Source organism: Clupea harengus, chromosome 11, assembly GCF_900700415.2.
Source record: "Clupea harengus chromosome 11, Ch_v2.0.2, whole genome shotgun sequence".
In the NCBI taxonomy this organism is placed as follows: Eukaryota; Metazoa; Chordata; class Actinopteri; order Clupeiformes; family Clupeidae; genus Clupea; species Clupea harengus.
This window is the reverse complement of record NC_045162.1, coordinates 7,399,272-7,424,931: the sequence shown is the minus strand read 5'-3', so window position 1 is coordinate 7,424,931 and position 25,660 is coordinate 7,399,272. Positions and strand designations below refer to the sequence as shown.

The 25,660-nt window shown below is 40.3% G+C and overlaps 3 protein-coding genes across 3 annotated transcripts; all 3 read right to left on the bottom strand.

The window, feature by feature from the left end:
* Window positions 1–2,286: 2,286 nt before the first annotated feature.
* LOC105891819 (sulfotransferase 2B1-like) lies at window positions 2,287–7,055 on the bottom strand. The gene is made up of 6 exons (XM_012817997.3): window positions 6,774–7,055; window positions 3,646–3,854; window positions 3,085–3,211; window positions 2,890–2,984; window positions 2,618–2,798; window positions 2,287–2,498 (listed from the first exon to the last, which is right to left on the bottom strand). Exons 1-6 carry the CDS (start codon window positions 6,904–6,906, stop codon window positions 2,368–2,370), a joined length of 876 nt encoding a protein of 291 aa, XP_012673451.2. The 5' UTR covers window positions 6,907–7,055; the 3' UTR covers window positions 2,287–2,367.
* A 465-nt stretch (window positions 7,056–7,520) lies between these two features.
* Window positions 7,521–15,386, bottom strand: LOC105891818 (sulfotransferase 2B1-like). Its single transcript, XM_012817996.3, has 6 exons — window positions 14,994–15,386; window positions 9,602–9,810; window positions 9,034–9,160; window positions 8,839–8,933; window positions 8,565–8,745; window positions 7,521–8,445 (listed from the first exon to the last, which is right to left on the bottom strand). The coding sequence occupies exons 1-6, from the start codon at window positions 15,124–15,126 to the stop codon at window positions 8,315–8,317; spliced, it is 876 nt and encodes a 291-aa protein (XP_012673450.2). The 5' UTR covers window positions 15,127–15,386; the 3' UTR covers window positions 7,521–8,314.
* A 1,057-nt stretch (window positions 15,387–16,443) lies between these two features.
* Window positions 16,444–24,616, bottom strand: tmem147 (transmembrane protein 147). Its single transcript, XM_012818003.3, has 8 exons — window positions 24,456–24,616; window positions 24,024–24,111; window positions 23,367–23,436; window positions 23,067–23,132; window positions 19,988–20,124; window positions 19,732–19,816; window positions 19,383–19,504; window positions 16,444–16,896 (listed from the first exon to the last, which is right to left on the bottom strand). Exons 2-8 carry the CDS (start codon window positions 24,098–24,100, stop codon window positions 16,776–16,778), a joined length of 678 nt encoding a protein of 225 aa, XP_012673457.1. The 5' UTR covers window positions 24,101–24,111; window positions 24,456–24,616; the 3' UTR covers window positions 16,444–16,775.
* Window positions 24,617–25,660: the final 1,044 nt, after the last annotated feature.

The window sequence follows — 25,660 nt, the reverse complement described above, 5'->3', positions numbered from 1 at the left end:
CTTGACTGAATGGGACTGAAAATGAAGTGTTCTGGGAAGATAATGGCACTGGAAAATATGTGAGGCTCATGGCATAAAAGCCTAGCATGAACTAAAGTGGCTGAGCCAGTACGGCTCTAAGCAACTAAGCATGGAGTCTCTCACCAAGGAAATGTCCTAGAAGTGATACTTTTTTTTAAATACATAGGTTAGCTGTCTTAGAGTAAAAGTTGTTTTCAAAATAACCTCTATCTGCTGCTTTGAACCGTCCCTTAGCATGGGTTATAATTTGGATGTATTTTTGTGTAGACATTTTGCTGATAACACCTCTGCAATTCACCCCCTATCTTTTAATGCACATAGGTGATACTCAGTATGGAGTTTAGTATAAATGTAGAACAGATAACATTTACTTTAATCTCAAAGGAAGTTGGATGTAAATAAGTTGTTTCATATGATATTCTGAATTACAAAACCAACTTTTCAGGTCATAGTATTTTATTCAAAGCGGTGACAGATGCAAAGAGTCTTCCTTGTGTTCAAGGGTGTGAGACTGTCACCCTCAGTCAGCGAGGTTCCAGAGAGAGGTTCCAGAGAGAGAGCACAGACAAGTGAATCTTCCTGGTATACGTGACAATAATCATTAAGGTTTATGCCTAACAGGACACAGCTGTTTCAAGAGTATTAAGAGTTAAGGCGTATGCCTCGAGAATCTTGGCAAGCATTTTCATGACCCTTTCAGGACAGGATCAAGGTCAACAGAGGGAGAAGGGAGGGTCAAGTAACATTCTCCCGAATCCCTCTCTCAAGATTCAAGACATTTAAAAGTAGGAACAATACTGTGGTGTGAAATGTAAAGAATTATTACATAACAAGACCTGGAGCATGCTTATATATATGTAACATATACCCATAGAAGACATGAGAAGTAAAGATGTTCTACTGACAACATGTTCCTGTTATCCACACCCCAGACTAACTCACCTCCTTGCTGACATGTAGGATTATAGAGTCTCATGTCACTTGGCCGTTAAAAATATAATCCACAATTTTGGCGAATGGTTGTTGATATTTGAGCTCAACAGCCAATCAGAATAACTATTGATATGACAAACATGTAAGTTTAGCCAGAACTTATTTTGCTTGCCAACTGGTATCAGTCAAACAAAAAATGACACAAATGGACACAAGCCATAGACACCAAGGCCATAAACTAAAAAAGGGTAGTTTATGGCCTTGGTGTCTATGGCTTGTGTCCATTTGTGTCATTTTTTGTTTTGTTTTGTTCGACTGCAAAAAGGTTATAACATCAGTATGCTTAATTGCTTTTCATTTGAGGTCATGTGATTGATGTGCAATTGGAACTAAAGATGTTAAATTACTTTTAACAACTTTTTTTTCTTTATTTTCTTTACTTTCTTATTTACCGCACATTCAATTTAAAATGGTTGCATCCCTACTGCCACCAAGTGGAGGCATATCTGATTTCAAGTAAGCCTTCGAAGCCAGGAGACATCGAGTGTGGACTTTCTTTTGAGCAGGAGGAACAGCAGTAGGAGGAACAGTGAGTATTGTGGCAAAAATAGTGTTTCATGTATCTGTATCCGTTTCATGTATACTGGCTCCGGGATTTAAGCATAGGCATTTATATAAGAGGAAAGCAAATATGTTAAACTATTTTATTTGTATAAACACTTTTCATCACTTTTGTTGCATAAAGAATAGTTGAGGTAAGGTCTTACCTAAAATAGATGGATTAATAATTGTAGGAATATTTACAATCATACAATTAAAATGAATAAGAACATATCTTTAAAATGAGAATAAAAGAATAAAGGGGAATATAAAAATCAACTAAATAAGATGTTCTAACATGACAAATGGCACCATAAAACATGCATGCTAAATACTGACATAACAGATAAACATGCAATATCCCCTGTGAGATTATTTTAAAGGCAACACGTTTTAAGTTAGTTTAGGAAATCATATCTAAAGAAATTGCATTTAACTTGACTGACAGAGAATTCTAGAATTCTGGTACATTCATGTTGGCGGCAAGTGAATGAGGAGTTGCAATGATCCACTTGCAACAGACCCGAGTGTCACACTCTCACGGATGTGTTGAAATGAATGGTTTGTAATAAGAACGGCTGAAGCCCACCATGCTTTTAGGAAACATGCATGACACTTGATGTCACAAAGAATTGCTATAAGGCCGGAAAACTAATGGCTCTGCCTTGGTTCTAAGAGCACCTAGTTTATAAATACAGGGCTTTGGAGGTACAATGTATTTTTTTTATGACTCTTCCACATGACAAGTATATGTACTGTCTTGCAGTCCATTCAGTGATTCAAAAGAGTAAAACAATATCTACTGAGACCTTGTCATACAGCTACAGGTTGGTCTTCATCCCAGGGAAACTGAATGTTACTTCCCCTCAACTCCTCTCTAATGGCAGCTGTGAATTTCTCTTCCTGCTCAGGGCTGAAATGGTTTTTCCAGTCCCCTGAAATGCCTGTACGTGAAGTAAAACTGTTATAAATACCTTGAAAGTCAAAAAGAAAACATGAAATATTTCATTTGACATTGTTTAACATTTAATGGGGCCATCTTGTGGCTACCTTCTGTCATTACCTTTACGAAGGAAAGCTGACTTCTTGGTATCCATCGCCTCTTGTGGCACCAGTGAGTAGTTGGACATGGCATTGGTCTTCATAGTGTTGAAACTGCAATGACTGACCACCTGTTCCAGAGTCTCCTCGCTCATCTTTTGACCAAGGAAGTCAGAAAAGCGCCTAACAACTCCTTTTAGGTCCTGGAGGAAACAGTAATAACCGTGTGAATACTGAGATGGGTAAACTCAGAGATATTTAATGCCTCTAAATAACTCCAAACAAGTGTCTTACCTTGACCATTTCCTCATAGGTGACGTACAGAATTCTATCACCCAGATCTGCCTTTCTCCAGCTCTTCACATGGTCAGTCCACTTCCCAAACAGCACTTAAGCAGAAATGTAATATATTAACACTAAAGTGTACATAAATTATATCATGCATAAGACATTGCTCTCTAGTTCAGTCTTGAGAAAGTATAATCTCACCTTGCCCTGCCAGAAATGTATCTACAAACTCATCGAAGGTGCCAGGATCATCAAGGAAAGTGGCCATTTGATGGAAAAAGAACGATGAGACTAAAACATCTTTAGGATTGCGTGCCACATATATTGCCTGAGAAGGAGAATATATAGGTCTTTCACAGAGTGAATTTACAATTTCCATGTAATTATATACAGTGTATTTCCACAACAGTATCAAGTCAGACCGTGTCAATATCCAAACAGGCATTTAGACTTAATACATCAAAATCTGTGAAAAATGTATATTCAAAGTTGACAGCATACACATGATCTTGTGCACAGACAAAGCAAATGCTATTAAGATGGACAGTATACTGGTGAAATGTCACAGATTATATGATGATATATTTGTACAATCTTTAACTTTTCTCTCATGCATCAACCTAAATCACTCTCCCAGAACTCACAGGTACATATTTAACAAAGTGAACAATAAAACTATTCTCTGTACCTACTTTAGTTTATGCACCGTTTACAGAATATGATTTTGTTCAGAGGAGGTTGGAGTAGAATTAGCATCATTACCTTGGCTTTAGAAGAAAAGAACGAGGGAGGCATGAGCTCATAAGGCATGTGTGACACCATCCGTCTTGGCGGGGTCATTTTATCCATGACTAGAGCAGCTCGTGTTTCCTCCAGCCAAGGAACTCTGTCCCAGTTTGGAATCGTCTTGACTGGGGTAATGTCCCCTCCATTAAGGATCAGAGGCAGAATCTCCTGCATCCACGTGGTGCCTGACAAAAAATGGACAAACCTCAAAAGCATCAACAGTCTTTTCCTCTGAGTGGTATAACTAAAAGGCGGGTGTCCATACTAAATATACTGCTTTTAGTTCTCTATTTATAAGATAATATTGTTGACATAATTTAAGTAATTTATTAATATTATCTGAATCATGTTGTAACCTTGATGCGGTGTAAGTAAAACCTGCACAACGAAATGCATGAATTGACCAACATACACATAAATTCCCTTCCCTGGATTAATTCATTGAATTAATTTGTTTTCACACAAAATTAAAAGCTGTTTCTATTAAGACATGAATGAATGTACGCTGGTAATTGAAGGCACACTATTTAAGTTCATCTCATTTAATAAACAAAGCTTTCTTTCCATTCATGCGTTCTCACCAGTGTTATGTGTGTCGAAAGCTACATTAGGCACACATTCACCTAAAAGCTCAAACAAGAAGTCATTCAGGAGTAGTTCTTACTCCTCTATTTGACGTACCTGTCTACGGTAACAAACCACACCTTGACTAGCTAGCATAGCTAGCAGGCCTAAGCAGTGCAAGGTTAGTTTGTGTCCACACATCTGCTCATACATTGCCTTTCAGACACTACAGCACAGGTCAGTTTCAAAATGAAACGGCAGCAGTCTGCAGCAGTAATAATCAGATAAAGACATCAGTGCGACTGTGGATCAATTAAGAACGTTTGTTTATGTGTGTATGTTTCAGTTGATGCTTCACTTGTGTTCACTTAAAGTAAGGTAGGCTAATGTTACAGCAGCAAGCTCTGCCCCTTTCAGACCTCTTCCAACATCATTGTTTCAAGGGGTTCAACAAACATTTAATAATTTTTTTAAAAGCCTGGCAGGGTATGTGTTAACCTCGATGATATCCGAGATAGAACAGGGAAACCATGTGCCAAATGAATTGAGTTGACATGTGAGCTGACTAACATTACTTTAATGAACAGCAAAGCAAATTCAAAACAGATTTGGGCTTAAAACCACCTCCTTTGCTCTCTTTATGTTCATTATTTTACCTACATACACTTACACTGCAGTAGACTACATATCTGTTGTATTTAGTATATTTACCTTTTTGACCTTGAGGGGGTGTGCAATCTAATTGGATTGTTAATGATGTTGTTGGGTGGCTCAATGCTCAGTAGATAATAGGTGGGCGACCCATACACCTTGGTTCAACTCAATCTGGTATTTCAATTAATTAAATCCATTGTTCCGCCTGTTAAAACGGACGAAAAAGGTGGTGGCATCTTAAATAATAGAGGTTAAGCTGCTGTGTTGCAATGACTAGTTGACTAGCTATCCAGCTGGTGCGTCCTGCTACTTTATGCAATCAGCATAACCTTGTTCATTGTGTTTATCGTGCACAGAGACCTGTAGGAATGATGTAGTGTTATCAACTGCCTACACAATTATGCAACCCTGATAGCAAAAAGACAGTGGGCCACTGTCGGCCCAGGGGCAGAGCGGGCTGCTGACCTTTTGCCTTGAGTTACAGACAAACGGCCCACCGTTTTGCAACTCGCTTTCAAAACATTTCCTTTCTTTACTCAGTTTTACTTCAATCATTTTCACCAACCCTTGCCATTTTATAGACGTTGCCAGAGCGTAACATATGTCTACAATTGACCAGGTCATTGTTTTTTTTACCCTAAGAGCTTTCTAGTAGGCTACCACGAACTTCCTCTGTTAAGCAACTGATATTGTAACTAGATTATGCCAAGGATATGAATGAGAAATTACAGGAATTGCTAACATTGTATGTTATTTTCGTAATACCCATGTCTAGTTACACCAGTGTTCCTCAAAGTGTGGGGCGCAGAGACGTGACAGGTGGGGCGCTAATGGACGATGAACGGGAGATTTCCCCGTTGCAATGCCTTCCTTTATAGACAATAACGATCATACACCCCCATCGCACTAAACAACCAGACTCAAACAAAGAAATATTGTATTAGTTAGCCTATTAAGTATTGTATTGTATTAATCCACCAAAAAATCAACCTAAAAGAAAGTTGAAAATTTCAATAAATTTGACAATTTTACATTAGCTACATTACATTTAGTCATTTAGCAGACGGTTTTATCCAAAGCGACGTAGAAGGGAGATTTTTAGCTTGACCTACCATTGATAACACAATTGCATAATAGGCCCTTTTTCTTATTTTTTGGAACTCAGCCCATTTGAGGCAAGGATCGACACCATTGCACTTTTATTTTCTCTATTTTTGAACTGATGTTATTTGTTATTGATTAAGATTTAGAACTTATCGTTATTTCAATACATTTGACAATTTTAGGCTTGGCCTACCATTTCATTGGAGCGATGAGGGACAGGTGGGGCTTGAAAAGCCCCCCTTGTTCAAAGTGGGGAATGACAGAAAAAGTTTGAGAACCACTGAGTTACACTAAAGATGATGGTGGTCCGAGAGCGGACCAGAAGTGGCCCACCACTACCGACCTTAACCCACCGATGGACCGATGCACGCTTGTTATCTGGGCAGGTACATTTTCATACTGATGTATACATCAACATGTAGGTCTAGAATCGCGTAAAGTTTAATCTCCTAATTGAGCTCTGACGACTGACTCAACCAATCGAGTAGTTTTCAGCGCGAACGCCGAGAACACTTTTCGCATCCCTCAGAAATTCTGGGTAGGCTCAAACTCCTCTTTAAAATACAATCTCTTAACTCCCATACATAATCCGTATGGTTATCAAACATCTATGACATCTATGTTTTGTTCAGCCTACTAAGATTATAAATGTGCCAACTACACCAGATTATTGATATAAAATCCATTCTGTGTGTGAAACTGGAATGAAATATTTAACAGCACACATGCTGTCGTTTACTACTAGGCTCTCTCAGTAAAATGAAACGTATGTTCAAACCTACCCGATTTGGGATAAGTGATGGCGAAGACATCGTCGTCGTTGACTTGAAAATTCTCGAAATATTGAATGCTCTCTTCAGAGTGCGAAATTCTTGGAAGTAGCAGCCCATGGAAATTCAGATACTTGCATTCCATTGTGGAAGATTGATCCAGGTCAGCATCTGAATTTGTTCTAAGTGGGTAAGTAGTTTGGGGGGACCAGCCACTCTCTATCTGTACTTGGTGGTGCAACTTGCGTGGCCACACAAACACGTGTGACCAAGTCTACGCAAGGGAATGTACTTCCTGATGTCACATGCCAGTTAAAGAGCTAACCCCTACTGGAGAATTGAGGCAAGAAAATTCTGATTCGCTCTCCCAAATCGGTTTTGGGATAGAACTCAGGTATAAAATGAACAGAAGTGGCATCATTTGATTGAATCGTTTGTCAGCTCTGTGAACAACAAGGTATTGTGGACGCTTTGTAGATGCCTCAATCATTAATTTAGTCAGAGCTCAATTATTTCAATGAAAACGCTTTTGTTCGCAAGTCGAGAAAACCCTTTACGTCACAAAAGTAGGTTAAATGGGGAGGCATTTACATGTTGCAGAACAAAACACAATTTTACATTCATGAGCGAGGTTGAACATTCTGTCTAACGACAGTAAAATCATATATTCCCCTTAGTTGCCCAAGACTTTGAAAGAGGCCATTCTATGACTTCCACTGCAGCAGTAAAACGATCCAGGGGGGAAAAGAAACTTGAATCTAGAATGTTAAACAATTTTATTTGTATAAAGACTTTTCATCACTTCTGTTGCTCAAAGAATACTTGAGGTAAGGAGTAACCTAAAAGATATCTATTCATAATTGTAGGAAAATGTATGATCAAAATGAATAAGAACATATCTATAAAATGACAAGAAGAATAAAGGGGAATATAAAAATCAACTAAATAAGATGTTCTAATCTAAAATGACACCACAAAACATGCATGCTAAATACTGACATAACAGATAAACATGCAATATCCCTTGTGAGATTATTTTAAAGGCAACGCCTTTTAAGAATTAGTTTAGGAAACCATATCTATAGAAATTGCATTTGACTTTCAACAGAAAAGGGGGATAGATAGCCTGACAGATAGAGGACTTTGTATAGTGTAGAACTCTGCTACATTCATGTTGGTGGCAAGTGAATGAGGAGTTGTAATGATCCACTTGCAACAAACCCGAGTGTCACAGTCTCACGGATGTGTTGAAATTAATGGTTTGTAATAAGAACGACTGAAGCCCACCATGACTTCGTTATGGCTTTTAGGAAACATTCTTGACGTTTGATGTCACAAAGAATTGCTATAAGGCCGGAAAACTAATGTCTCTGCCTTGGTTCTAAGAGCACCTAGTTTATAAATACAGGGCTTTGGAGGTACAATGTATTTTTTTTAATCCTACATGTTAAGACATTAGGGCATACCATGACTCTTCCACATGACAAGTATATGTACTGTCTTGCAGTCCATTCAGTGATTCAAAAGAAATAACAATATCTACTGAGACGTTGTCATACAGCTACAGGTTGGTCTTCATCCCAGGGAAACGGAATGTTACTTCCCCTCAACTCCTCTCTAATGGCAGCTGTGAATTTCTCTTCCTGCTCAGGGCTGAAATGGTTTTTCCAGTCCCCTGAAATGCCTGTACGTGAAGAAAAACTGTTATAAATACCTTGAAAGTCAAAAAGAAAACATGAAATATTTCATTTGACATTGTTTAACATTTAATGAGGCCATCTTGTGGCTACTTTCTGTCATTACCTTTACGAAGGAAAGTTGATTTCTTGGTATCCATCACCTCTTGTGGCACCAGTGAGTAGTTGGACATGGCATTGGTCTTCATAGTGTTGAAACTGCAATGACTGACCACCTGTTCCAGAGTCTCCTCGCTCATCTTTTGACCAAGGAAGTCAGAAAAGCGCCTAACAACTCCTTTTAGGTCCTGGAGGAAACAGTAATAACCGTGTGAATACTGAGATGGGTAAACTCATAGACATATTTAATGCCTCTAAATACCTCCAAACAAGTGTCTTACCTTGACCATCTCCTCATAGGTGACGTACAGAATTCTATCACCCAGATCTGCCTTTCTCCAGCTCTTCACATGGTCAGTCCACTTCCCAAACAGCACTTAAGCAGAAATGTAATATATTAACACTAAAGTGTACATAAATTATATCATGCATAAGACATTGCTCTCTAGTTCAGTCTTGAGAAAGTATAATCTCACCTTGCCCTGCCAGAAATGTATCTACAAACTCATCGAAGGTGCCAGGATCATCAAGGAAAGTGGCCATTTGATGGAAAAAGAACGATGAGACTAAAACATCTTTAGGATTGCGTGCCACATATATTGCCTGAGAAGGAGAATATATAGGTCTTTCACAGAGTGAATTTACAATTTCCATGTAATTATATACAGTGTATTTCCACAACAGTATCAAGTCAGACCGTGTCAATATCCAAACAGGCATTTAGACTTAATACATCAAAATCTGTGAAAAATGTATATTCAAAGTTGACAGCATACACATGATCTTGTGCACAGACAAAGCAAATGCTATTAAGATGGACAGTATACTGGTGAAATGTCACAGATTATATGATGATATATTTGTACAATCTTTAACTTTTCTCTCATGCATCAACCTAAATCACTCTCCCAGAACCTGTAACTCACAAGTACATATTTAACAAAGTGAACAATAAAACTATTCTCTGTACTTACTTTAGTTTATGCACCGTTTACGGAATATGACTTTGTTCAGAGGAGGTTGGAGTAGAATTAGCATCATTACCTTGGCTTTAGAAGAGAAGAATGAGGGAGGCATGAACTCATAAGGCATGTGTGACACCATCAGTCTTGGCGGGGTCATTTTATCCATGACTAGAGCAGCTCGTGTTTCCTCCAGCCAAGGAACTCTGTCCCAGTTTGGAATCGTCTTGACTGGGGTAAAGTCCCCTCCATTAAGGATCAGAGGCAGAATCTCCTGCATCCATGTGGTGCCTGACAAAAAATGGACAAATCTCAAAAGCATCAACAGTCTTTTCCTCTCAGTGGTATAACTAAAAGACAGGTGTCCATACTAAATATACTGCCTTTAGTTCCCTATTTATAAGATAATATTGTTGACATAATTTAAGTAATTTATTAAATATTATCTGAATCAAGTAAAAAATGCTACATTCTACAAACATGCTACATTCATGACCGGTAGTCAAATGGGAGCTCATTTACATACCCAATATACAGTGGGGAAAATAAGTATTTGATCCCCTGTCGATTTTGCAAGTTTGGCCACTTGCAAAGAAATGCGTGATCTATAATTGTAAAGGTATGTCTATTTTAACAGTGAGAGACAGAATATCAACAAAAACATCCAGAAAACTGCATTTTATAACAGTTATGAATTGATTTGCATTTGATCGCGGAAAATACGTATTTGAACCCCTACCAAAAAGCAAGAATTCTGGCTCCCACAGACCAGTTATGTGCCCACGAAGCACACAGATTAGTCCTCATTAGTCCTAACAAGGTACACCTGATCTCAACTGGTGACGTGTATAAAAGAAACCTGTCCAAAGAATCATACTTCACACCTTCAACCTCACCACCATGGGCAAGACCAAAGAGTTGTCCAAGGACGTCAGAGATAAGATTGTAGACCTGCAAAAGGCTGGAATGGGCTACAAAACCATTGGCAAGCAGCTTGGTGAGAAGCAGACAACTGTTGGTGCTATTATTCGCAAATGGAAGCAACACCAAACAACTGTCAATCGCTCTCGGTCTGGGGCTCCATGCAAGATATCCCCTCGTGCAGTATCGGTGATCATCCGAAAGGTGCGGAATAACCCCTGAACTACACAGGGGGAGCTTGTGAATGATCTCAAGGCAGTTGGGACCACAGTCACCAAGAAAACCATTGGCAACACACTACGCCGCAATGGTTTGAAGTACTGCAGCACTCGCAAGGTCCCCCTGCTCAAGAAAGCATATACAGTATACAGGGCCGTCTGAAGTTTGCAAATGGACACTTGAATGATTCTAAGGAGGATTGGGAGAACGTAATGTGGTCAGATGAGACCAAAATCAAGCTCTTTGGCATCAACTCGACTCACTGCGTTTGGAGTGGGAAGAATGCTGAATATGACCCCAAGAACACCATCCCCACCGTCAAGCATGGAGGTGGAAACATTATGCTTTGGGGCTGTTTCTCTGCCAAGGGTACCGGATGACTCAACCGCATCGAGGGGACTTTGGATGGGGCCATGTACCATGGAATCTTGGCAAAAAACCTCCTTCCCTCAGCCAGGACAATGAAAACGCAACCTTAAGGATTTGGAGAGGATCTGCAAAGAGGAGTGGACCACAATCCCTCCTGAGATGTGTGTAAACCTGGTGACCAACTACAAGAAATGTCTGATGTCTGTGCTTGCCAACAAGGGTTATTCCACCAAGTACTAAGTCATGTTTTGCTAGGGGTTCAAATACTTACTTCCCGCGATCAAATGCAAATCAATTCATAACTGTTATAAAATGCAGTTTTCTGGATGTTTTTGTTGATATTCTACCTCTCACTGTTAAAATAGACCTACAATTATAGATCACACATTTCTTTGCAAGTGGCCAAACTTGCGAAATCGGCAGGGGGTCAAATACTTATTTTCCCCACTGTATTCATTATTGGCAATTCTACATCTTGGGCACAACTCTGAGCCATCAGAATGTTAAAGTGCAAGTATTAGAGCCTTTCTAAGTAATGTCTGAAATGTACTAACTGTGGGTGACAAAAGTGTTTGATTTCCGTCTTGTGCTGTAAAGGTATGTGCACGCCCTGTGGTTTACGTAGGTAAAACCTGCACAATGAAATGCAGGACATGCACATAAATTCCCTTTCCTGGATTAATGAATTGATTTAATTTGTTTTCACACAGAATTAAAAGCTGTTTCTATTAAGACATGAAATAAAGTACGCTGATAATTTAAGGCACACTATTTAAGTTCATGTAATTTAATAAACAAAGCTTTCTTTCCATTCATGTGTTGTCCCCAGTGTTATGTGTGTCGAAAGCTACATTAGGTCTACAGGGCTCTCAAGTTTTGAAGTGAGGCAAGAGTGACACAAAGTTTTTGACTGCGCTGGTTGACTTCAGTGCCTGCTGTTTGGCCTGATGCCCCTTACTGCCTATGTGCCTTGTCACATCCCGCACACCTGGATGGGCACAGGAGTTCTCTTGGCGGCAGATAGAGCACCAGTAATATGAGCTGGTGCTTCCTACAGTAATAAATGGCCATTTAGAGGTCCATTCACTATTAAAAGAGGTCTTGTAGGTGGCTGCTCCTGGGACTATTCTCCCTTTTGTTCTAGCCATCTCCTCCACTGTTTCTTCCACCATCTCTTCCACTGTCTCCTCCTCTTCCACCTGCACCATCTCCTCCTCCACCTGTACTGTCTCTTCCTCCTCCACCTGTACTGTCTCTTCCTCTTCCACCATCTCCTCCTCTGATGTGTTTACGTTCTCTGGGCCTAATCTGGCCTTTTTAGGGGGCTTTCCTCTTTGGGCGAAGGACAGGATGCTTATTTGTTTTTTACCTGACATCTTTGAAAAACAGATGCAATGATTAATGCATCCATGGCCAGGATATTTATAACATGCTAGTATGCCTAATGAGCTCGCGATTCACAACTTCACGTGAAGAAGCCTCGGAATCTGAATAGAATGTTCAAGCAAACACATTTACAAAAAATAATGCCCATAACATCATTCAATATTAAGGGCTGCCTAATATTCGTTCGAATTATAGGCTATATATATTTTTAATAGGCCTACTCGAATTTATTATAGTATATTAACGAAGTTCGGAGTCAAAGCTATAGTGAAAAGGCAAACTGTGTTGGCTACAAACACTCATTAAAAATTGATGCTAATTATCTGGGAAATATTCTCTAACTGCAGTCAAGTTGTCATTGCTTGTGTCAAACCATTGTGAATTTGTTGTAACATTAAAACAGGAGACGACTTGCTCTTTGTAGAAGACTGATGCTCGGAGCTCCAGTAGTTTCCTCAGGTAAACGAAACTTTCGGAAGATCAGTCGCGCGCAATTCCAGGATGCTTTATTTTCATTGGTTGATGGATTAAATCTTACCCAGCTACAACAGATACAAAAGACACTTTTTTTTTCTGATTGGCTATTTTTTTATTTTTTTTATTGGCTGATAATTGGCACCTCACGGCAGAACTCCAAGGGATTCGGGGAGACGTGCTTGATTCCTCCATGGTGAGGGCAGCGCGGCCAGGTCATGTTTGCCTAGAGTTTTTTTTCAGCGTGAGAAATACGATGTGTGGCGGGAGTGCGTGATTAAAGACCGAAATGAGTGACTGTCACGCTCAATGCGTGACACTTGAGAGCCCTGGGTCTACATTCACCTAAAAGCTCCAACAAGAAGTCATTCAGGAGCAGTTCATACTCCTCCATTTGACGTACCTGTCTAGGGTAACAAACCACACCTTGACTAGCTAGCAGGCCTAAGCAGTGCAAGGTTAGTTTGTGTCCACACATCTGCTCATACATTGCCTTTTAGACACTACAGCACAGGTCAGTTATGAATTGAGACTGCAGCAGTCTGCAGCAGTAATGTGTGTATGTTTCAGCTGATGCTTCACTCGTGTTCACTCAAAGTAAGGTAGGCTAACGTTACAGCAGCAAGCTCTGCCCCTTTCAGACCTCTTCCAACATCAGTGTTTCAAGGGGTTCAACAAACAATTTTTTTTTAAAGCCTGACAGGGTATGTGTTAACCTCGATGATATCCGAGATAGAACAGGGAAACCATGCGCCAATAGAACTGAGTTGACATGTGAGCTGACTAACATTACTTTAATGAACAGCAAAGCAAATTCGAAACTTTGCTCTCTTTATGTTCATGATTTTACCTACATACAGTTACACTGCAGTAGACTACATATCTGTTGTATTCTGTTTATTTACCTTTTTGGCCTTGAGGGGGTGTGCAATCTAATTGGATTGTTAATGATGTTGTTGGGTGGCTCAATTCTCAGTAGATAATAGGTGGGCTACCCATACACCTTGGTTCAACTCAAATCTGGTATTTCAATTAATTAAATCCATTGTTCCGCCTGTTAAAACGGACGAAAAAGGTGGTGGCATCTTAAATAATAGAGGTTAAGCTGCTGTGTTGCAATAACTAGTTGACTAGCTAGCAAGCTGGTGCGTCCTGGTACTTAATGCAATCAGCAAAACTTTGTTCATTGTGTTTATCGTGCACAGAGACCTGTAGGAATTAGTTCTAGTTCTCTTATTAGTTGTAGTTCTTTACTGCCTGCACAATAATGCAACCTTGATAGCAAAAAGACAGAACGGGCTGCTGACCTTTTGCCTTGGTCCGCTGGTGAGTATCAGACAGTTTTGCAACTCGCTTTCAAAACAGTCATTTTCACCAACCCTTGGCATTTTATAAACGTTACCATAGCGTAACATAAGTCTACAATTGACCAGGTCATTTTTTTTTTTTTTTTTACCTTAACAGCTTTCTAGTAGGTCACCACGAACTTCCTCTGTTAAGCAACTGATAGCCTATTGTATCTATAAATAGGCTCTATCTGAGAAATTACAGGAACTGTTAACATTTTATATTATTTTCTTAATACCCACGTCCAGTTAGACTAAAGATGATGGTGGTCCGAGAGCGGACCAGAAGTGGCCCACCACCAATGGGGTGCCGACCTTAACCCACCGATGGACCGTACGCTTGTTTTTTCTGGGAAGGTACATTTTCATATTGATGTATACATCAACACACATAGGCCTAGAATCGCGTAAAGTTTGATCTCCTAATTGAGCTCTGACGACTGACTCAACCAATCGAGTCGTTTTCAGCACGAACGCCGAGAACACTTTTCGCATCCCTTAGAAATTCTGGGTAGGCTCAAACTCCTCTTTAAATAGCCTACAATCTCTTAACTCCCATACAGAATCAGTATCGTTATCAAACATCTATGACATCTATGTTTTGTTCAGCCTACTAATATTATAAGTTTGCCAACTACACCAGATTCTTGGTATAAAACCCATTCTGTGTGTGAAACTGAAATGAAATATTGAACAGCACACACGCTGTCGTTTACTACTAGGCTCCCTCTGTAAAATGAAATGTATGTTGAAACCTACCCGATTTGGGATAAGTGATGGCGAAGACATCGTCGTCGTTGACTTGAAAATTCTCGAAATATTTTATACTCTCTTCAGAGTGCGCAATTCTTGGAAGTAGCAGCCCATGGAAATTCAGATACTTGCATTCCATTGTGGAAGATTGATCCAGGTCAGCATCTGAATTTGTTCTAAGTGGGTAGGTTGTGTAGTCTGGGGGGACCAGCCACTCTCTGCCTGTACTTGGTGGTGCAACTTGCGTGTGGCCAAGTCTGCACAGGGGAATTGAGGCAAGCGAAATCCTGATTCGCTCTCCCAAATCGGTTTTGAGACAGAACTCAGGTATAAAATTAACAGAGGTGGTACCACTTGATTCAATCGTTTGTCAGCCTGTGAACAAGACGGTATTGTGGACGCTTTGTAGATGCCTCAATCATTAATTTAGTCAGAGCTCATTATTTCAATGAATACGCTTTTGTTCGCAAGTCAAGGAAACCCTGTACGGCATAAAAGTAGGTTAAATGGGGAGGTATTCACGCAGAACAAAACACAACATTGCATTCATGAGCGAGGTTGAACATTCTGTCTAACGAGAGTGAAAGCATATATTCCCCATTTGTCCAGGACGTTGAAAGGGGCCATTCTATGACTTTCACTGCAGCAGTAAAACGATCCATGTGGGAAAAGAACGAAGTACACAAAAGAACGAAGTACACAAATTGGAAGCTGTATTTTCAACCACATAGTCAAATCTCATAATATCCCAAAACAATAGCGTCACATTCTCAAACTACTTGTTTTAACCTGTATTAAGTGAAGAAGCCTGTTGTTGCAAGATGGGTGCCTGAAGTGACCAGGGGTCGAGGTGGGACTGGGAGGTAGTGTATTGGGCCTAATTGAACTAAACAGTGACGAGGGAAGGTGCCCACTTGACAACCCCAGTGAGATGCTCATAAAGGCATCTTTGTTGTTGTTGTGGTTAAGTATTTATGGTTGGAGTGTACCCTGTTGTTTTAATACTTAGACTAGGTTGTTGGGTTTGAGTCCTTGCATGTGACAAAGAGAGGTTTAGCTGCTGTGTTAATCAGTCCCCAGTCAATAGCACGAGGAATTTCACACCTTTTCCTCTGTACAACAATTTTTTTTTTTTTTTAAAGGTCAATTTATTACATATCTTCAAGGTTGGTTGTGCAGTCATGGTCTTAAAAAATAAATAAATAAATAAAAATAAATAGACTTTGTCCGAGCCATTCTTCAAGGTGCCGAAATCTGATTGGATGTACAGATGTGCAGCTGCCTGCAGTAGATCCCCAGAGGTGCTGGAGAGAGCGGGTCAAGAATGTGCCCTCGAATACCAGTGAGTTCAGTTCACTCCTCATGGAACGTATGTCAGTGATGCATTGAACGAGAGTGCTTTTGGCAAGACTAAGAAACCTTGACAAAGTAAACACAATTCACAGGACACATCAAGTCTTTTCCTCATTAAGAATTTATCCAAAATATTATGACATTAGTAATACAGCATTTTTTCCATCATAAACTTGGTCCGATTTCCGTAAGTGAATGCAAAATTATCACAGCCAACAACTTATTCATTGTCTTCTCAAAACAAATTGACATCTGCACATCAGAATAATGACTACAGCATCAAGCCACAGGGAGACATCGCTGTTAAATGGGTTTAGTTATTAAATATTCTCGCACATCCCCCACCCGAGACTACCAATACAGTCTCAGTAACGCACAGCTGCAGTGGCTCCTGATAAGTTCAGCGTGCCAGGCGTCGCACACACTCCCACTGCCTCAGTTGCTGTGAACCAGAGTGATGAAGAGGAAGAGGGAGCAGAGGGAGATGGCACCAGTGAGCACCGCTTTCACCAGCAGAGCCGTCCAGCTGCCCAGCAGAAACACGTGGACAAACAATCTGCAGAGAGAGAAAGAAAGAAAGAAATTAAATGACTGAGCTGTGCATTGTGAATGGGAGAACTGCAGTTCAGTGTGAGAGAGAGAGAGAGAGACGAACTTACAAAGCGCAGCCCACTGATAAATGACGTTACTTAAAAGTCGAATCAACGATTCTGGCGAAAGGTTGTTAATACTTGAGCTGAACAGCCAATCAAATTTCAGCCCTCCCTTCCATGCTCCTGATGCAACGATTTGATTGGCTGGAATTGTTGACGTCTCTGTTTGAGCCACTAGATTTGTTTCCAATTTACAGGCCAGGGCTGTCTACGAACACAGGAGGATTCTTTGTGTGCACACAGACAGCTAAAAGACCGTGAGGGGCAATTTGCTGAGTTAGACCCAAAGCGTACTGGATTAGTTAAGGAGTCAACAAGATATTGTAGCATGATTCTGGAGTTTGGATTTAATCATATTTAAAAAGAGTGGTTCTGCAAAAATGCGGATCCTTTGAGGTTGCAACAGTCTTCACACATTTCCTCTTTGCATAAGGCTGAAAGGAAAATGTAACAGTATTTAGTCTTTACACACTTCCTCTGCCTAAACAGTCTTAAGTTAACCTCCATAGCTCTGGGATGACCTTTTGAGCTTCAGTACGCCCACAGGCACGATTTAAGCCAAGAATTAAAGATAAGCTAAACTTAAATATAGATATTTTCACATTTCATATTTAAGATATCTGATATGTTGCATATGTGTTTTGTTCAAATATTCACATTGGAAGGTTCTCCATGTTCCCCATGTTTAAGTTCCCCGTCATCATCACACACTGGGTGGGCTACATAGGTTAGAGGTGGGTAGAGCAGGCCAAAGAATCGGCTATAATATTTTTTCATATCATCCTTATTTTAAATAAATAAAATGACTCTTAGTTGAGTACAACCTCTTGTGACACTGGCACGTGAGCATGAGGCATGTTGTAATGTTAGCTCCACACAACTGCGACACAACATGTCCTATAAATCAGCATTTCTCAAACTTTAGGCCCTATAAATCAGCGTTTCTCACACTTTAGGCCCTATAAATCAGCGTTTCTCAAACTTTAGGCCAGTCCCCAACGCGGAAACTGCTGGTCCACAGAGCCTTTTCACTGGAAATTATGGAGTCATGGAATCGTAGGCCATTTGGAACATAGGACATTTTTTAACTGACGTCAGTACACAGTCCAACTGTGGCGTGGTGTGTTATGCATATACATACAATAGGGCCAATCAGAGTTTCAGGGTTTAGCCCAGACCTGTAAGAGGACCCGGGGGCATCCTCTCCCAGGAATCTCTGGCAGGTAAATGTACAATTTTCACGCCGAGACAGAAGCAGTATGCCTACAGACAGCCCATGGCAGGCAGGGCCTGTCGTCTGTATGACTCACATTAACATTGCCCCATCCGAGTTCATATTACACATGCTAGCAACTACAAATTGTTAAGATGATTCCCTAAGGTAGAGATAGCTAGGATAGTTCATAGCCGGGTTAAATGGCATGAGACCTCGTATAGGAGTATTAACCGCAGGGCTGCAGAAAGTTGGCAAAATCAATGTATAAACCACAGTTAATAGTCAGGAAATCACGATATAAACATGAAACATGGCTTCAAGAGTTTCTCTAATGAACAATAAAACAATCATCATGATGAGGCCCCTAATTACTTACACAAGTTAAGTTAAGTTAAGTTGGGCTACAGTGTGGGGGTGTGTCCCTGTGTTTGCGCTGCATTTTGTCGAGCTTCCCATTGTCTACAATGACAAACTCGGAACAGCACAAACATTTTGACCAGAGGCCGAAATATACCTGTTCCATTTAAACACCAGCTATTGCTCGTATTCTTAAAACCAAATTCCCAACTTGCTGGTTACCTAGCCATCTCACTGAGTAACTGTACGCAAGAGATTTAAGCAGACTTATTTTCGTGCATTTAAAAAATATCCCAATATTGACGGGTATTGCGAAATTCATGCAGTGACATGATGTTATACCGTATTAGTCAGATGTAATACCAAAATACTGCTCACGCCTACTGTCCATCCAAGGTATACATGCAGTGCTATAGCTGTCATTACACAAAGCATGTAACACACAGCAAAACAACCCTGGAGATGTGTTATTCTGTTAACAGTAGTTTGAATGAACACCCTCCCCCTTTTCATTTGTGTCATTGTCAACACTGGTCGTTCAGTGATAGCACTACCGTGTCCGAGACAGCCTCTGTCCTTCCGTCTACAAAATATATCTCCCCTACATCTGCACAGTAGTTTTTCCAGCCTGTGTTCTGTGGCTGAGTGCTTTTTGCTTTAGTGTCTACTTACAAGCCTTTTTAGGAGCATAAAAGCATAGGTTAGCAAATAGCAAAAAATGGCCAAAATAGCAATTATCCACTTACTAGCTGTATGGGCTGTGTGTGTGTGTGTGTGTGTGTGTGTGTGTGTGTGTGTGTATAAGAAGTTACTCACTCCATAAGGAAGGCCTTGTACACACAGAGTCCCAGCAGCACAGTCACAGGCAGACGAAAGCTCTTTGGCAAATCGTACCGCGTAAACATCCACACAACTGCTGCCATGGCGATGTAGTGCACCTGACCATACAGAGAGGAGGAGAGTGATTAATGGACCAATCAGACAGGAGGAGAGTGATCAATGTGGAGGGCACTGAAGCTGATGTGAGATATGACAAGAAGGGTGAAGGTCTGGATAATAAATCGTGCGAAACAAAACAAAGGGAAAAAAAAGAAAATTCTTGGGTTTCGACACATAACAATTTTTAAACAAGAGAATCTGCCTTAGGACACAAGACCTTACTTACCAAACTTATGTTCGAGTCAAAGCTCATTTGGATGTATTTCCAGTCAAACTCAATTCCACGTGCCCCCACCCATAATGGAATACACCTGTTGTGAAAATGTTTGACAATCATGTAAGAAATTACATCATCACACACAGCCTGTGTATGCACCACGTATGATGACAATGACAAACACACACACACACACAAAAAAACTGAAAATGTACATTTGTACTTATTTAACATACAAGTTAAAAAAATGCATATGTATGTTCACCTTGACATGACTAACTCAGCAGTAGCCCAGCCCATGGCTGCCACCATGATCTTGTACTCCCCCTTCCCAGCATTCCTTGACATGACGAGGTGGAGGCCCAGCAGGTCTGCCAGGTCAACAGTGGCCTTCATGAATTCCTGTATTGAATAATTGCGAAGGTTAAAGATAAGAGGTATTGGCCCTCAACCTAGATACTGACAGAGATCTCCACCTCCCTCCCACTTCTAGCTTTTGTGAAAAACTTTAGAGGGCGCCTGTAAATCCAAGATGAATGGGAGGTTTTTCACAACGTTATAAATGGGGACCTATTAAACTATTTTTTCCATTCCCATTTTCTCAAGACAACAGGGAAAACAGAAACAAATATTGTGTACTTCGAATTATTCTATTATGTCTTCTATAATATTTAATCTCCCCTACAACCAACACTGCTGAGTGAGGAAAGTTTGCAAAGCTAGAATTTAATCAACAAAATCTAGTTTGCTATTACATTCATATGCACCTAAAGGCTTATAAAAATGCCCTCCAGAGTGATTAGCATCTGTATTTAATGAGTGAAAAAGGCTGACAACAAAGATCCTCCACCACAGGGGTCTCAAACTCAGGCCCACTGGCCAATTCCGGCCCCCCAATCAAAGTTCCATTGATTTAAATGGGCCACCCCAACATTTACCGCTGCCATTTGCAACGGGTTTTGTGCCTCTATATCATGCCTTTCATATCATTCCGCAAGTAGTCTAGTAATTTAACGTAATCGAAACTAAATTGAAGTCAGCAACTAATGCGTTGCTAAGCAACACCTGGAACTTTAAAGATCTATCTGCGTGAAGAACTATTTTTTCTTTGCGGAAGTCACGAAATGGCAACAAAATCATTTAAAATAGGTATTTTGGAGGAATGTCTTCTATCGTTTTGACAAGTAACCGACTAATAAACGGGATTATGTATAGTCCAGCGTTCATTATCAGAAAATAAATCTAGCTGCGTGTCAAAGGCAAAAGTTTCAGTCTGTATTCTGTGGCTCTGGACGAGAGTACTGACATAAATGATAATGCTTAGCTCGCGATTTTTGTCCGCTGTGTTAACAACCAGTTTGAAGTGACAGAGGAATTACTTTGTGTAAAAACAATGCAAGGCCGTACCACAGCCAATGATGTATTTGAGCAACTGTGTGACGCAATGGAGCATGCTGGTCTGTCATTGAAGTCGCTCCGAGGAATAACAACATAGTGGTTTGTTTGACTTTTTTTTGCTTCGATTTTTTTTTAAGTTACCGAGAAATAGACACTGTGCAATGTAAAAACCCCGTTATTGTAACTGAAAAATACGTCTGAGGGTATTTGTGAGGTGTCTGAGCCAGCTATCTAATGGGATTATGTATAGGCCAGCAGTCATTATCTGACAATAAATCTAGCTGCGTGTCAAAGGCAAACATTTCAGTGCGTATTCTGTGGCTCTGGACGAGAGTACTGACATAACTCACAATTTTTCCCCGCAGCCGTACCACAGCCAAGGATGTATTTGAGCAACTGTGTGACGCAATGGAGCATGCTGGTCTGTCATTGAAGTTGCTCCTAGGAATAATACATTTGTTTTATAAAATAAAATGATTCAGATTTTTGCTGAAACTTTATTCAGTTTTCTGCTTTGTTTTGTTTGTTTGCAGCCTTGTTACCAACTATACAAAAGTGGTGCAGTACAGCATTTGCTTTGAAATGTGCATGTATGAAGGACAAATATAGATGTAATTGTCGATGAAGACATTATCCCACTATTACTGCTGTATATGTAAGTCATGGGCTATCAATGAGACAAAGTGATCCTAAAGAGCAACTTTAACAAACACCTTTATCCAAAGAGCATCTTGCATTGCCCCAGAATTGAAACTCAGGTCAGCTACTTGTTATTCAACAACACTAACCATTGTAACACTGATCACACATGGTAGATTTGCCAACTCAAAAGTGGTATCTACAGTATTGTGATAGGCAAGCCAACAGATAAAAAAAATCTGGCCCCCCAATGACCAGACTGGACGCTCATCGGCCGCCGGGTAATTTGAGTTTGAGACCCCTGCTCCACCATATTTCACACTTGGTTTTAGGTGCTTTCCTCTGCATACAGCTTTATTTCTATGCCAAACCCACCTTGAGCGTTTCAAATCAAAAAACCCTATTTCTGTCCCAGTTAAAGTTCCAGTGGCGCTTTTGCTGGTGACAGAAAGATAGGAAAGGCTTTTTTCTGGTATACCTTCCAAACAGTTTGTTGGCATGGAAGTGGCATCTTATGGTGGATTTTAAGACATGGAGACCCCAAGATGCTACCAGCTTTAGTAATTCTGAAACTGGTCTTTGGAGATTTTACTTCTCTAACCATCTTCCTTACTGAGGCTGCTGACAAAATAGCCTTGCGTCCTCTTCCAGGCTGGTTCACAATAGTTTTTATTTTTTGTATTTCTTAATGATTGCCTAACTGATTTAAAGTCGAGCAGCTACTTTCTTGTATCCATTCCCTAATTTGTGCAAGTCAACTCACATTTCCCTTTTTGCAATGGAATGGTCTTGAAGCCTTCCCATGGGGATGGATTTGGGCCCTGCGTCACCTCCTTTTTATACGCCAGTGAGATGAAGGAAATCCCTGCTGACTGCCTGACTGTGACTCGTAAACTCTTGTGAATGATGAGTCTCGATCAGCAAAAGAAAACGAGACTCACACTCACGGGCGGGGGAGGGGGAGGTTGGCATTTCATGATGTAGATGAGTCCCAAACAATCGACTCTTTTGCCCGCATTGGCCTTGCAAGGTTCAGGATAATTTTAAACAGTAGATGGCGTGTTGAGCCATTGTCAACCCATACAATGCAATTTTTTTTAAATGGTAATTTTGTCAATGTTAACACCAGCATATTTTTCCATCGTATTTAGCAAGGGTGCCAATACCTGTATGGAGGACCTATTAACTGCTTGTAAATAACAGCTTAACTGATGGAGAGTTAATGACAAGAAAATAGCCTAGTTTCCAAACCCACTTGGCTTTGAATATCAAACACATCCATACATCTTCCGAGGCCACTCTCTTACCCCAACAAAGTCATAGACACCAGCCCCTCCTTCCCACGTAGGGAAAAACGTTGCCAGGAACAGCATCTGAAAACATGGTGAAATTATTAACCAGGGGCCAACCCTTGGAGTTCAGAATGTGGAGTCAAATTCCTAGCAGATGCTATAAGACAGCGACATGACAGAGGACGGTATATGATATGTGATTACATATGATGTAATAACACAGTAATAATAAAGAAATTGAAAAGCGTAAAGGGGTGCTTCTGCAATATCTATATTTGTTAAAATGTTGACAGAAGACAGAAGACAGCTACTCACTTTGCAAAGCTGCACAAAAAGGTAAGTTGCCCCTGCTTGGACACATCTCCAAAAAGCATTGTATTCAGACCTGGGTGAGCAAAGAGGTTATAAGCACCGTAGAATGAATGTAAAATATTTTAGAAAGATTTTCTGCTGTGCTACTCAGAGCTCATAAATAAAAAACAATATCACTGAGTTATTCCTCTGAACAAAGGCAAAGGCTTGTCGGAGATGACTATTAAATGTGGTTGTGGATTGGTTTAGACCCAAATAGCGTACAGAAATCGAATCTGCATCTAGGCAAAGAAATATAAACTGGGCAGTGGGGTTCACCCCTGCGCTACAAGGGTAACTACTCTTACCCTCACGATGAAACATAAGGCATGTGGACTACATAAGAGGATTACACCGTAGACCAAAGCCATACGTGTGCTTGGTCTGGCCACACAGTTCACTTAGCATTTAAAACAAACAGCTCGGGATTATTTTGATTTATTTGGAATATTTCTGTAAAGTCTTCACCTACTCTACCTAAGCTTTCACATTTTGCTTACATGAGAGGGTCCACCTGTCACATGGGAATACCTACAGATATGTTCGACTAATTTGGTTGTCATTTCAAAGAACAAAATACTATGAATGAGCTAGCTAAGAAAGAGTTATGTTGATACTTACAACCCACTGCATTTGTACGTGATGAAATAAGGGAAATATGCCAAAGCAAAACAATTTCCAAAGTGAAAAAGCGTCATGGTTCACCACCCTGTCGAAGATAAACATTTCAATACATTCAATTAATATATATTAATTATCGGTCAGATCTGCCATACACAGACTTGAAAGACACCCCACAGCAGATTATCTTAAGATAGATGTCGTAGCAACCTGTGTACATGTTTTCAGGATATCTACCTACGGGTTACTAAGGCAGGGAGGGAGCAAAACCTACAGCATCTTTAAAACATGCATTATCAAGAGACAAACATGAAATTAAATTTCAATTCCACAACTACATACTTGTCAACCTTGCTGGCTAAGGTGATACATGTAGGCTAGGATGCTTACATTTCTTCTGCTTCAATGTCTAATTAATTTCGCTTTTCTTACCTATGACACAATCCGGCAATGAACTGAAAAGAAACAGCCTTGAATATCTCAAGTATGAATGAGCAAGACGGGATAATATGGTAGTAGCTGAAGCCTGGGCGGCTAGCGGATCTCGAGGCGGAAGTGCTGGTGTCCCACGTTGGTCCTACTCTGCAAAATTACGGACTCAATCAAGAGACTTGCACGTTCGTTCCGCAGACCATCGCAGTGGTCTTTTTTTTTTTTTTAATTTTAAGAAAGCAAAAAAATATAAAAGCAGGTAGCAGCAATTTGTTTCCTCGATGGCTCCTTTATACTCGTTAATGGTTGTTGCGTATTATTGTTTTTATGTTTGAAGTGTGTTTCCTAATGATTCATGTTTTACTACATTAGAATATCTTTTAATCTGAAGAAATAAAAGTAGGCCTAAGTGTTTGAACGTGGTGGATTTATGATATTTTTTTCTATGCTGTAGAGTCTACAGTGTAGAAACAGTGTAGAAACAGTAGGCTATTAAACGGCTTCCCATGGGGGGAAAAACGGCTACATAGCATGAAAACAGACGAAATATGTGACTAAACCACGAATGATCTCTTCGGGACATTTTACCACACATTTACATTTACATTTAGTCATTTAGCAGACGCTTTTGTCCAAAGCGACGTACAAGGGAGAGAATATTCAAGCTACGAGCAATAGAACCTGGTGTAACAATAAATAAATACTACTTTACATTAGAAATATAACAAAATGAAATAAAAAGAAAGAAAGAGTGCAGAAGTGTAACTGCTGTAATTGCAAGTTACGCACTAGTCGAAGTGCCAGTTAGGACGGGAAGTGCTCTCTGAAGAGTTGGGTCTTCAAAAGCTTCTTAAAGGTAGAGAGGGACGCCCCTGCTCTGGTAGTGCTGGGCAGCTCATTCCACCAACGTGGAACTACAAATGAGAATAGTCTGGACTGCCGTGCTTGCACAGACGGCAGTGCCAAACGACGCTCACTAGAAGAGCGCAGCATCCTGGGTGTAACATTTGCCCTTACAAGAGCATTTAGGTAGGTGGGAGCAGAACCATCAAGCACTCTGTAGGCAAGCATAAGTGACTTGAACTTAATGCGAGCAGCTACAGGCAGCCAGTGGAGGTCAATGAGTAGCGGGGTGACGTGTGCCCTCTTCGGTTGGTTGAACACCAGACGCGCCGCTGCGTTCTGGATCATTTGTAGTGGTTTCA